The sequence below is a fragment of the Canis lupus genome, chromosome 22, assembly GCF_011100685.1.
Source record: "Canis lupus familiaris isolate Mischka breed German Shepherd chromosome 22, alternate assembly UU_Cfam_GSD_1.0, whole genome shotgun sequence".
NCBI classification, from domain to species: Eukaryota; Metazoa; Chordata; class Mammalia; order Carnivora; family Canidae; genus Canis; species Canis lupus.
Genome location: NC_049243.1, coordinates 21,418,768 through 21,432,824, shown reverse-complemented (window position 1 = coordinate 21,432,824; position 14,057 = coordinate 21,418,768). Strand labels below are relative to the sequence as shown.

General features: G+C 34.3%; 1 protein-coding gene and 1 long non-coding RNA gene across 5 annotated transcripts in view; one reads left to right on the top strand and one right to left on the bottom strand.

Moving 5' to 3' along the window:
- PCDH9 (protocadherin 9) overlaps window positions 1–13,638 on the top strand; it is an 894,356-nt gene extending 880,718 nt beyond the window's left edge. For all 4 annotated transcript variants that reach the window (XM_038569714.1, XM_038569713.1, XM_038569711.1 and 1 more), the window contains one exon: window positions 11,428–13,638. In XM_038569714.1, the coding sequence (XP_038425642.1) occupies window positions 11,428–11,801 (374 nt within the window). In that variant the 3' untranslated portion in view covers window positions 11,802–13,638. The remainder of the gene's footprint in view (window positions 1–11,427) is intronic.
- On the bottom strand, window positions 2,529–12,561 carry LOC111091643. Its single transcript, XR_005376357.1, has 4 exons — window positions 12,392–12,561; window positions 11,627–11,797; window positions 9,648–9,729; window positions 2,529–2,578 (listed from the first exon to the last, which is right to left on the bottom strand). It is a non-coding gene; the product is annotated as an uncharacterized LOC111091643 (long non-coding RNA).
- Window positions 13,639–14,057: the final 419 nt, after the last annotated feature.

The following is a 14,057-nucleotide window of genomic DNA, read 5'->3' as shown; positions in this document are numbered from 1 at the left end:
GCAGGATATTAGTAGTTAAGTTTGGGACGAATCAGAAGTTATGTGCAGATTTTCAACTGAATGGGAATCAGTGCTCCTAACCTCCATGTTGTTCAAGGGTCAACTATATATCTATCTAAATCAATTGATTGAAATAGATGGATAGATAGATAATAGATAGATAGATAGATAGATAGATAGATAGATAGATAGATAGATAATAGATGCCTCTAGTTAGAGACTGGAATGTTGAAAGAGTGGAAGACGGTTCAGTCAGTAGAGCATGAGATTCTTGATCTTGGATTTATGAGTTCAAGCACCATGTTGAGGATTGAGCTTTAGAAAAAAGTAGAAGGGTGTCCTGTTAGGAAGCAATAGTGGCTTGAGCTGGTAGGTTTTCAGAGAAGTAGGTAGACTAAATAACTTACTGATTGACTATGTGTCTTGAATAAATGATAGATGTTATATAAGTTTTCTATTACTGAGTAACAAATTACCACGGTTTAGCTGATTATAGCAATACAAATATATTGTCGCAGCTTCCTTGCATGTATTATATCATGAGTCCAAGTAGGTTTAACATGCCTAGGGTCTCACAAGGCTGAAATCAAGGTATCAGCTGGCCTGAACTCTTTTCTGGAGGCTTTGAGGAAGAATCCATTTTTTAGCTAATTTTGATTATTAGCAGAATCCTTGTCCTTTATGGTTGTGGGACTGAGATCCTTGTGGTCCGTGCTGGCTGCCCAGTTGGAGTTTCTCTCCACCATTCGAGGCAATGCTCTCAGATCCCTTGTGTGTGTTCTTTTTTATTTTAAAAGCCACCAATGGTACATTGTTCTTGTGCTTTGAATATGAACTTCCTTCTGCCTTCTGCTAGAGAAATCTCCCTATTTTTCAAGGGATTTCACGGATGATATTAGGCCTATCCAATAGTTTCTCTTTTATTTAACTAAAAATCAACTTTATTAGTTGATGATGACTTTATTATGTCTGGAATATTTTGTCATTGTCTTAGTCAATTTGGGCTGCTATGAGAGAATACTGTAGTCTGAGTGGCTTAACCTATAAACATTTATTTCTCACAGTTCTGGAGGCTGGGAGGTCCAAGCCCAAGGTACCAGCAATATTGATGTCTGCTGAAATCCCTCTTCCTGGTTTAGACAACACCCTTATTGCTATATCCTCACATGGCTGAGAAGAGGGGAGGAAAGAAGGAGGGCAATTGTGATTGAGGGAGCTAGCTTTCTTGTCTCTTCTTTATAAGGAGACTAATCCCATCATTGAGTTTTCCACCAGTATGCCTCATCTAATCCTAAAGTTCTCACTCCTAAATACTACCACACCAAGTGTCAGGGGTTCAGTATATGAACTGGGGGAGGACAGAAACCTTTAGTACATAGTAGCCATATAATTTAACACAATCACTTGTGTGATATCTTAGCATATTCGTGATCCCAGGAACTAGGTTAGAGCACACTGAGGAGAGAGACATTTTAGATATCTAACAGGTGCCAAGACTTACTCCTTTTTATTTTCTTTTTTGTCTGAATTGATCAAGCAATGTGCCATATACAAGAATGGTAAATGTAAGGAGAGTAACAGGTTTGGAAAAAGGAAAAATAGGAAGAATTACATTACTTGGAACTGCCAATTAGAAATTCAAATGATGCTGAGGAGCAGTCAGATATACTGACATGGCCCCAGGAGAACAATATGGGGCTGGGAATATAAATTGGAGAACCACCAGTACATAATTATGGGAGATCACCTGGAGAGAGTCAAGATGAAGAGTACTGAGCAATGCAACATTTAGAGATCTGGAAAAGGATGAGATGCCATCCAAGGGAACTGAAACAGAGAGACTAGTGATGGACTAGAGAAATCAGGAAAAAGTGACAGCACCAGGGAATTTGTTAAAATTGAAAATTTGGGAGCTTCTCCCCAAACCTACCAAATCAGAATTCCTGGATGGGGTCAAGCAATATATGCATTAAAAAGCCCTCCAGCTCACTCTGATACATGTAAGAGTTTGAGAGCTTTAGTTGTTTAGATCTCTGGACCAGGACAGAATGGAGATAGGTAAGTCCTCAGTGTCCTTGCATCTCGAAGTGAGGTCCTTGACTACAGCAGCATTCTTTGTGAGGTTGCTAGAAATTAGGGGACAGAAGACCCCAGATTTACTGAGCAAGAGTTCTCATTTTTTAAAATTTTTTTAAGAGTTCTCATTTTAATGATTTCTACAGGTGGTTCATATGCACAGTAACATTTGAGAAGCACTGATCAGTGCTACATGATTTCAAAGTTATAAAAAGACAATCAGGTGCAAACAGACACACACACACTCACACACACACACACACACACACACCTACAGATCACATACACCATATAATGGATGTTTTATTTCATTTAAAAATAATCTTTCAGGTGTGCCTGGGTGGTTCAGTTGGTTAAGTGTTTGCCTTTGGGCTCAGGTTGTCAGCTCAGGGTCCTGGGATGGAGCCCCACATTGGGCTTCTTGCTCGTTGTGGAGTCTGCTTCTCCCTCTCCCTCTGCTGCTCCCCACTGTTGTGCGATCGCACGCACTCACTCTCTCTCTCTCAAATGAATAAATAAATAAATAAATAAATAAATAAATAAATAAATAAACTTTTAAAAAGAAAAATAAAAGTAGTAAAATAATATCTCAGACATGTTTTACAATATATAAAGTCTTTAAATTCTTAATAATTTAACATAGATTTCGTCCAAATTTCTGAATGCTTAAATGGGACCAGTCTATGCCCTTTGAAGACCAGGAGAAAAATCTCTAGCTCAGACTAGGGGAGGAACAAGCCTGCAGTTATCAGTGTCCAAGATGAAGGTCATCACAGAGTCCACTGTGCAAATGAAAGTTCTTTTTCCCCATCCTCCTTCTGAAATATGAAAACCAGTGGAGATTGTGTAAAGGCAAATTACCACACAATATTTTGTACTACCGGCCTAGTTTTAGATAAGCAACTGAGAACTCTTTGAAGAGGACAGAAGATTACATAGATTGCTTCTTCATTTTTAAATTGGATCTCAGCCTGAAATTAATCTGTAAATACTTCATTTCTTAACACTTTAGATTGGCTCCTTAAAATGTGTTGCACATCAAATAAGATTTACTACGTTCTTTTGAGACACAATGCAAATCACAAGTAATTGAGAATAAATCAGGAAATTTCGATATGTGAATGAGTACTTAATAAAAGATATTAAATATAATCAAAAGAAATGGTAAACTATAAAGAAAGTATGATCTGTAATAATGTAAATAAGGTGTTTCATATCATGCAGCTTGGTCAAAATTTGGTAGTTAATTTAAATAATCAATAACCTTAGACGTTTACCATTCAACTGATTGCAACATCAAATACTAATAATGGCTAATAAGTAAAATTATCAAAGATAATTTTCTTTTCAGCAGTTAGCTTTTGCAGGTGAGAAAAAGGCAGCTGATATTTATTTCATGCAGAAGAAAGCTAAAGATTTATAGAGAGTGCTTTCCATTCTTTGTGAGCTATAAAGTCTGTCCAAATAGCAATATCCTCTCCCGCAGAGAATCTGCTGCTTGGGCTGGCCATGTGTTATTGTATTTGGACTGTCTCCATCTGCAAATGTTGACTTTTCATCTGTGACCAAGGAAAAAAATCTGTATGAGGAATGTGTAAAACATTTAATCCTTGTTTACTTGTTAACCAAAGGTTTTGTCAAATCCTGCTGGTGTGGGTTTTTTGCATTTGCTTGTCAAGGTGACTGTAGGTGCATTCATAATGTAGGGTTTAAATCTGAACTATAAGTTAAAGCTCTGCCTAAATAATTAGGTTTTTACTTAGTTTTAGAAATCTAAATATTTGTTCTAAATACAATTTTATGTTCAAAAACCTAAATATGACCTAAATAATACAATAATCTATAGAAAAAATTGATTTACAATTCCTTTGCTCTAATCTGGGGCTTCATATTAAAATGAAAATAACACTGAAAAGTTCGATTATCTATGGCAAACCACAGTGGTTTTTGATAAGGGAATATGAAAATGGTAGAGATCATTCATCAAAATCTAGTCTTCTACTTTCAATTTATAGATGAGAAACTAGGAGCTAAAATCTCTTAAGAATCTAAAATTACTTTCACAACATCCATATTAATTCACTGTTTTACTGTGGTTTCAAATCTGTTTCTGTTTAACTTAGCTATTGATGATGAGCATGTGACCTGAGATTTCCAAACTGGTTCTGATTTTAGATATTCCGTCTTTTGAAACCAACATGAGAGCAAACAAAACCTGTTGAGTGGATGAATGAAAAATATTTTTCCCATAAGTATACTCAAATTTGCCAGATCTGTTTTTGGCTTTAGATTGCCCACATAACTATGCCATACTATGTCATATACCAACCTCAGTTCATGGTAATGGAATTTATTATACCGTTTGATTGTTTTTCTGTATAAGAGCAGAGTAATAACTGATATTTATTCCCACATGACATTGAGTTAAAAATTTGATTTGGCATTGTGTAATGTGATCTGAAGTAGAAGTATCAAAAGGGAATGTGGGCAATGCTGAACAATTTCCTCTGTTTTGTCATGCCAGCTTTCACATTTGAAATTAACTATTACCATATTTAGATTGGAACCAAATTAATTGATTTTTTAACAGCAGCTCTTCAATGAATATAGTAAGTGATGATGGAATAATAGATAGGAGAGGTGCCTAGCAAATTAATTTATCTGACATTTTTTCAGGTCCCTCCATATTTACATAAGCATTTAGCTTTAGCTTTCCACTCAAAGTAAGCCACAAGAATGATAGGAAATTGTTAGGCTGTTACACTTTGCCTCAAAAAAAAAAAAAAAAAAAAAAAAGAATAGAAATATGGTGAAAATGAGCTTGTAAAAAATACTAATATTTTTGTATTGGTCTTCTCTTAGAGATGCTAAAATTAACTTCAAATGTGGTTGGATGAGAATATTTGTTGCCCTGAAATTTTATTACGGGAAAATTAAGGCAAGGAGCAGGTATGAAAAGTAAGATTTTTCTCACTATATTAATAACAGCAAGTGCAAAGCAAAATTATAGGAGCTTACATAAAATGGAAATTCCTTTAAAACAAGTAAAGAAATATCATCACTGTGCCTAGAGATCTGGATAACTGCTTCAGCAAATCCAAATCTGTGGATGCGTCCTTCACAATAAGGTGTTTAGTGATGCAGGACTCTGAATACTACATTCCTGCTTTTGTAAAATCTTGGGGAAATCAGCAAAATTGGAACTTAAGAACAAATGTTTTGCATAAAAATAGTGATATATGTTCTTACCACAAAAAAAGGCCATTATAACATGAAAATCAAATGTGTTCTGCATGGAAGAGGTATTTTTCTATAATAAAAATTGAACAAAATGAAAAATTGAGTGAGATGGGATGAGTTTGATCCCAAATGATATAAAAATGACTTATCTCTTTTGCAATTCAATTCTGGCAGTCTGTTTAATCCTATTTTACCCAACAGTAAAAATTCTAAAGAAAATTCTTTCACATAAAAGGCCAAATCTTCATATAGGCATGAAACCTAACCAGAAATATGAAAGGTCTCGTGATTTTTTTTTTTTAAATATCAGTTTCAAGCTTTGGAATTAAAAAGTTTCAAGTCATCAGGTTGAAAAGTACAGGGAAGGACAGGCCATAAGGTACTTGCTAATTACAGCAGTGAGTTAATCAATGAAGTAACAGTTCTGCTTCTGGCTATAATAAAATGAGATCAAGACCCATTCAACTATCCTACCATTTAAGTATAGCTGGAGATCCATTAACTTGGATAGTTTCACATTTTAAACTCACGTCTTTAAAAGTCAGCAATTCAAACAGCTCTCTGACAGCTGTTGACGCCTAACCATAGAAAAAGTATTTTGTTGGATTTTGAGTGAGAAGGTGAGCTGTACAAAGGTGGAGAGGGAAATACATTGACACCTGATATAAATATTAACTGAGACAACCTTCAAGCTTTTGGCTATGTGCTTTTGTATTTGCTTTCAACATTTAAATGTAGAGACAGATGGCTTGTACGGTTTTATCAGCCTTTGTGTCTTTATACATTTAAAAACCTGGAATGATAACCAAACTCGTGGATTGAAGATTTTGAAAGGGAACAAATAATTTAGGTTCTTTTTTTAAAGTCAATAAATGTTTCAGTATTAGAAAAACCATGATGGTAGATTTTAATTATTTTGAAGAGAAAGGAAGCACATTGCGTAATGCCAAAATTGTACAAAGTAGTAATAAGCAGTTTGGAATCCTGACTTGAGTCCAAAATAGATATTATATAATGTAGCACAAGTAAAACAAGAAAATAAATAAAAATATGGAGAAACAGAGAAAACATGTTCGTGCACAGACACACACATGTAAAAATCTTAAGGCATTTATTAGGAATCCAGCACAGTGTCTAAAACATGTGCTATATGATAGTCAGTAAACATTATTTTAGGGAACTTATGAATGAAAAATAAATATAATTAATGTCAGCAATTAAGATAATTACTTATAGTGATAATATTAAAAATAATCATGGTCAAAGATAAAGAGCGATATTTTAGTGAATATACTTTTTGCTATATTAGCAAAAATTTCCTAATATTTTAAATGCTATATATTTGATGGAGAATTATAAATTATTTTTAATTGTATTATAGAAAATGATAATATTCAGGGGCAACTTGGGTGGCTCAGCGGTTTAGCGCTTGCCTTCAGTCCAGGGCATGATCCCGGAGACTCGGGGTCGAGTCCCACGTTAGGCTCCTGCATGGAGCCTGCTTCTCCCTCTGCCTGTGTCTCTGCATCTCTCTCTCTCTCTCTCTCTCTCTCTCTCTGTGTGTGTCTATGAATAAATAAATAAAATCTAAAAAAAAAATCTTAAAAAAAGAAAGAAAATGATAATATTCAATATCAGTGCTTAATAAAGAAGATTTTTCTCCTTTCAAAAAGTATAAAACATTTCAGTCATTGTTTCTAAAAATGAAGGAAATGAATTAGAAACTCTTCCGTGTTTAGCATGCTTCCTATTATAAAATTCTAAAGAACAGGGACTGTCAGGACTTTTTAAAATAAAGTGTTTGCTTTTTTTCTTTCTTATCATTTCATGACAACTTGGAAGCATTGCTATTTCTCCAAATAAAACTCATGTTTTTTTTGTTGTTGTTTTTGGTTTTTGTTTTTTCCTATCAGGGCAACTGCTGGTGATTATATAAGGGCCCAAATTAAAAAAAAAAAAAAAAAAAAAAGAAAAGAAAAAAAAGAAAAAAGAAAGAAAGAAAAGAAAAAAATTTCCCATTTGATGTCATGCCCTAAAATAAAAACTTAACAAAGCATAAAGCAAATTATATTTTCCAACAGTGCAGTTCAAGCACACAAGGAAACTGATACAATATAGTTTTGTTTTGTTTGTTTTTTCTTTAATGCTGTCTTCACTCAGTTCTGAGGCAGTGGCCAGAACTTGATCAGCTCCACTTCTTGAATAAACCGAAACCACACACTACTTCCCCTCTAGAGTTCTCACACTCCTAGGTCATCATGCACCCTCTCTAATTGCCCCTGGGGTCAGGTACCAGATTACCTGGGACAGCCTTGATGCATTAGAATTTGAGAAATTACTCAAATTAGTCAGTCCATGGAGAACCAGGAAACTAATACATCCCACCCTATTTGCCACACATAAACCCGTTTAGAGCTATAAATAACAAAAACTTTAGTCTTTCATCTGAATGTTGTATTGTGTTTCCACTCAGTGGTGGATCTTTAAATCTTAAACAACAATCAGGTACTGAAAGACTTACCTAAGAATCAACAAAATGTCTATGAATCTATTTATACATTTTATCTAAAGCCTTCAAATTTATTTATAAGAATAAATCATAAGTACAATTCTCGAAGAGCGATAAATATTCAATGGAAAGAAACTTTTTTTTTTACTAGTCAAAGATTTTATAGAGTACACATAAATTTTGACTGTAAATGTCTTCAATTGTCAATTATCTGTAAGAGGAACTTTCAGAAAAAGGTAAAAATGATAAAACAGGGAACAAAGTCCATCTCACCTTGTAAAGAGACAAGCCTTCCTAAATCAGTTAACTGGTAATGACACCTATTCATTCCTAAGGCCACTTTTTTTCTTTCTTCTTTGTTCACTGCTTTTAAAATAATTGTTTCCCAACATAAGCTGAAAACTATATGAGAACATGTTGACATGAATTTTGTTCACTGCTGGTACAGTGTCAGCATATAGTACATGTTCAGTAAATATTTATGGAATAAATAAATGTTACCAGTTCTGAAAAAACTACATACACTATTTGTTAAAATGTGTCACTCATTGATGAAGACTTAGGGTTCATGTATACTCACACACAACACACACACACACACACACACACACACTTTCTTAATCTCTGGATAATATTCTTAATTTGATGAGAGGGCAATGAATGTTGAATAAAGTTATTTTTAAAATAATCTTGCAGGGAAGCCTGGGTGGCTCAGTGGTTGAGCCTCTACCTTCCGTTCAGGGCATGATCCTGGGGTCTGGTATTGAGTACCCCATCAAGCTCCCCGAGAGGAGCCTGCTTCTCCCTCTGCCTATGTCTCTGCCTCTCTCTCTCTGTGTCTCTCATGAATAAACAAAATCTAAAACAAAATAAAAAAATAATCTAGCATATTATCCCTTCTTTATGTATTCTTTTTTCTTTTTAAAGATTTTTATTTATTTATTCATGAGAGACAGAGAGAGAGAGAGAGGCAGAGACACAGGCAGAGGGAGAAGCAGGCTCCATGCAGGAGCCTGACGTAGGACTTGATACACCACTGTACCACCGGGGCCGCCCCTTCTTTATGTATTCAATAAAAACTTGCTTCTATTGATATTTTTAAGGTAGCCGATTATTTGTTTTCCTTTGGAGGTATCAACAACAACAACAAAAAAACTTAATGGTTCTAGAAAAGTATAAATAAAAGGGTGAAAAAGCCTCAGCTAGATTACACATCAGATTGGCAATTACTTTATCTCCATTGATGTCTTGAAAGGAGTGAATATACTTAACAGAGAAGTTAAATAATTCATTTATTATCTGTCACAAAGTATTGCTAGACAAAAAGATGTGTTATTGAAGCTTTTGGTGTGATGTTTGTGAAATCAGCATCTTCTATTATAATTACTTAGGGTCTGCCTTTAAGCAGAGGATATTTTTAATTATTCCTCAGAACATTTTCAACCTCATAAATTTTTAATTAACAATTAACATTGTTCATAGATCATCACTATTGCTTAGCACTATGAGGAATCAGAAGACTTGAGAAGTCATTTTTTTCCATTAATGGATTTTAAATATAGTTGGGATAAAACAAAAATAAGATGATCCTCATGAATGTACAAAACCTTACTCAAAGGACAAAAGTATCGTTAAGGCAAGATTTGAAGGATCTCTGTTAGGAAATTTGTCATTCATCAATGAAAGGAGATCTGTAGAAATCTTTAAGGTACATATGAGCTATGAACTGGTATAGTTATGGAAGTTAGCTGTGGTACTTGGGAAGCAAGCTGACTTTGAAAGAATAAATTAAATGAAAACAGGAGAGGCAAAAAACATTTACCTGTGATCTCAATGTAGAGCATGGATTGGTTTAAGCGAAATGTGTTAGTGGCCACGGAGTCAGGGAGTACACCAAGGTGAACCTAAAAGGGAGAAATTAGTTTGAACTTTTGAAACATGGGCAGAATTCGAAGGGCAAAGAAAGGCTTATAGAGAAATACAAATTAAATATACTAGGAATGTAGTAATCATTGGAGATTTGTGAGAGAAATAGTATTGAATAATGAACGTGTGTTTAAACAAAATAAAACTGTTTGCTTTTGAGAGGATGTGAATACAGGTCACATGAGAAGGAATTTTGAGGTTATTCTAACAAGAAGAGTTTAGATTTTTAAAATGACGAAAATTTGAGTTTGTAGGAAACAGTACATTTTAGCCACATTGCTTTTACATCTGGTGTCCATTGAGATGTTGCTTGTGTTTTGGAGTCTCAGGTATTTACCTTCAACTTTTACCTATTTTGATACGTGTTTTTCCATATGCAAAGAATAACTGGACAATTAGTAAGATGAATAGATGTTCATGTTAAAATACCATGATTATTGGGCCCTTAAAAATGTGAGTAGTGCTAACTTGGGTTTTAGCAAAGACACGCATTCCAGTTGTTTGGTATTTTAGCCTTGATGAGGCAAACCTACAGATATGTTTTCTTATTTTCTTCTACATTTTACCCTGATCACTCTCTATTTTTAAAATGTTCTACACCTCAGCCATTCTTGCTTATCCACTTAACCTCATTTGTAAAATCAATTCCTAATTTCCAGCCTATCACTTATGGCTTGATTGTTGAATCAAGGAGAAAAGAACTAAACAAAACAATTTTTTCCCAAATCATCTGGCTGTTGTTTTTCAGTAAAAGGCTAATTTCCTTTTTTATATAATCAGAAAAGGGTTAACTTTTGAACTCCTGGTTAAAATATATGTTCTAGATGGCCTGCTAGTATAAACAAACTAAAAAAAAAAAAAACTCCAGTTAATAGATATATGTCTATGATGACTTTTTTCCCCCTGAATATTAGATTCCATGAGATCCAATTTACAACTTACCTAGACTTTCACTCTAGTGAAATCTGGGTTATTTAATACACTTAGACATATAGAAAATGGTCTAAGCTTGGAAGGAACCAAATGCTGTCTTTGGATGCAAATGACTGTCTATTTACTTGGATTTCAGAATGCTTACAGCAGACCAGGTGTTCTTTTAGTGACATACAAGCTAATTAAAATATTCCTTAAATTATTTTTGATTTTTAAAAATATTGCCCAATTATTTCCAGGTAATTTCATATAAAATTAATGTTTATGTGGAAAATGATATTTTATATGACCATTTAGAGTACTTATTTTTAATATTATATTTCAAGTAATACTTTTGCATTTTGTTTTTTATGGAGTTGTACATTTACACCTTTTTCAACATCACATAAAGAATAAATTCTTTCTATTTTTCATAATTTCTCATAAATAAGAGCTTTTTATCGAAGATTAGAAGATAAATTGGAACTATACATATGCCATACAAAGAGTGATCAGAAATGATACAAAGTGGGTATGGTATATCTGTTTACTCGTGTCTGTTTCTAGGTGTATACGAAGGCATAAGGAAAGAGAATTCTTCAATGAAGAATTTGATTCCTTCTGTTATTCTTAAAAGAATTTGAATTCTTTGAGTTGCTTAACTTATACTTTTCACCAATGCACTTTTTCTCTAAGGAGACAATTTTACATTAAAATTCTAACCACTTTCTTCTCTTATTCTTTCTGTCTCTTGCCCTCTGTAGATGGGCCTTTGGGTCCCCGAGGATTAGCTGAAGCTACAGAGATGTGCACTCAAGAGTGCTTGGTTTTGGGTCACTCTGATAATTGCTGGATGCCTCCTGGCTTGGGTCCATATCAACACCCTAAATCTCCTCTCTCAACCTTTGCACCCCAGAAAGAATGGGTCAAGAAGGACAAGCTTGTGAATGGGCACACCCTTACCAGAGCCTGGAAAGAAGATAGCAACAGGAACCAGTTCAATGACCGTAAGCAGTATGGCTCCAATGAAGGCCATTTCAACAATGGCAGCCACATGACAGACATTCCTCTGGCAAATCTGAAGTCTTATAAGCAAGCAGGAGGTACCATTGAGAGTCCGAAGGAGCACCAACTCTAAAAAAAAAAAACAAAGAAAAAAAAAAGGCTATCTGGGACCTAATAACTTTAATCTAAATAGACATGCTAATACCGTGTGTGTCAGAGCTTTATGTATTCAATAGATCTCTATAACTATGCCCCTTTATAGCAGGGATATCCATAACTTTGTGTTAGCACCATGGAGGATACAATATTTTATGACATAAAAGAGAAAATAGTTCTACTAGCCATGTGATCTTGTTTACTAGAATTGATTAAACTCTCCAGAGATCACTCCATTGTGCAAATATCCTTTTTTTTTTTTTTAATTGAATTTTTCTTTTGACCCTGGACTGCTGCTATGAACAATAGAATATGCATTTGGAGAGTAAGAAAGTTCCATGGATTAGAGTGACTGACAAACATATCCAGTTAGAAACTTGTGCTCTTTTTGTCTTTGATTTGTGCTGGGACTGCTATACTTGACATTATACTTCAAGCGAAACTTAAAAAAGATAAGCATTAAACCTATCGTGCTGTTAACAACGTTAGTGGATACTTGTAAGTCAATCAGTGTTAAAGTATTTGTAAATAGAAGCAAGTTATTATTAACAACTTTTGTGTACTTACAACGTTCACCTAAAAAATGTTGTAGCATAATTCTGTGTTTTCTGGTTGCTTCTTCCCTTTTTCTTAATTTGCCCCTTTGCCTCTTTGTCGTTATTTTTGTTGTTTCTTTTAGTGAGGTGTTTCTGCGTTAGTAGTCTGTCTTGACACACGTTGTTCAAAGGATCTCAAACACTTGTGTTTAAAAAAAGGTTCTGGAATCTTGCTTCTTTTGTGACATCTTATGGCGCTAGGATTCTGTAAAAAATAAAGCTAAAACAAAAACTTTATATAAAAACAGTACTTCTGCAGAAGCTTGGAAATTCAGAACCGATTTTCTTGACATCCTTGTTTTCAAAGTAGGCGAAAGTAAAATCACTTAATTAGTAGCATTAAGTGCGAGAGTAATGGGAAAGTGTTATCCTTCAGAAAGTAATATAATATCCTGTACTTGTCACTCATACAAAACTAATGTATCAAAATTAGCATATATTGAAGAAAAATTACTATTCAAAAATAGTTTCAACTGGGCAAATGTGTGTCTACAACTTTGTTGAAATGGCAGAGTTTGTGTTGATCCTCATATACGATAATGTTGTTGTAACACAAGTGTTAGACCATAGCCACAAAATATTTAATGTGTTGTGCCTTCATGATGTAACAGAACATTCTCCAGGTAGGCTAGTTGGGGGAAATAAAGGGATAAATCTCTAATTATTGCTGTTTAACTGTTTGTTATCATAGTCGGTCAATGCCTGGCAGGTACCAGCATCTTGTCACTTAGGTCAAACCAACAGAGTGACAACTAATGTTAATAAGATCTCAGTTGCACGTGCAAACAAATCCAAATTCGAACATTCTTAGGAGGTTTTTGTTAAGGCATGACAGATGATTTAAACAAATAAATAGCATGCAACAAAATGTCTTTATTGAAAGAAGTGAAAGTTATCTTAATGCCACGGTTCAACATCAGTTTAAAAGAAAAAAAATAAAATAAAAAATAAAAAAAAAGGTTTGCTAATCTGATAGTTAATTTGTTCTTACCAAAAATAAAATTACTTTGTAAATAGCGATTCACATTTTTCCACAGTATAATGGAAAATAATGGGTAGGGGTGCATTGCTTATTGCAGTACATTTTTGTCGGTTTGTGAGGGGTGTTTGATGACTTTGACAGAATAAATATCTAAACAATTATCCTTGTTACCGCTTTGCCAGTTCTACGTTATTTACAATTATTCAGCTCTTGCAATAAATGTTCTGAATTCCTGATTGTAGTGTCTTAATTCTTGGTCAACATCCAAAGTGATGATTTCTACTCTAATTGTTGGATAAATATATGTTGATAAAACAGCTCCCAATTAGAAATCAAGGCAGACTTATTAGGAGTTTAATACCTGTGTCCTGAAAATATGGTTTCAAGTTAGAGTTAAACCCCCTAATGGCCTATGAAATCATTTTCTAGGGAAATGCATGGAGAAAGCCGGTGCACTTTCTAGTCCTGATGCATGCAAGTTTCATCAAAGTGAAATCCCGAGTCAGAAGGCTGGCAGGTAGCATTAGAGTGAGGTTACCTGCTTGACTTCAGTCTCCTTAGTAAAATTGCATGAAACAAGCTCTCATATATTTTATTGTTGGCCAAGGCAGAAGAGGACTATTCTAAGGCCTTGAAACAAGGGCTAAAACTCCAT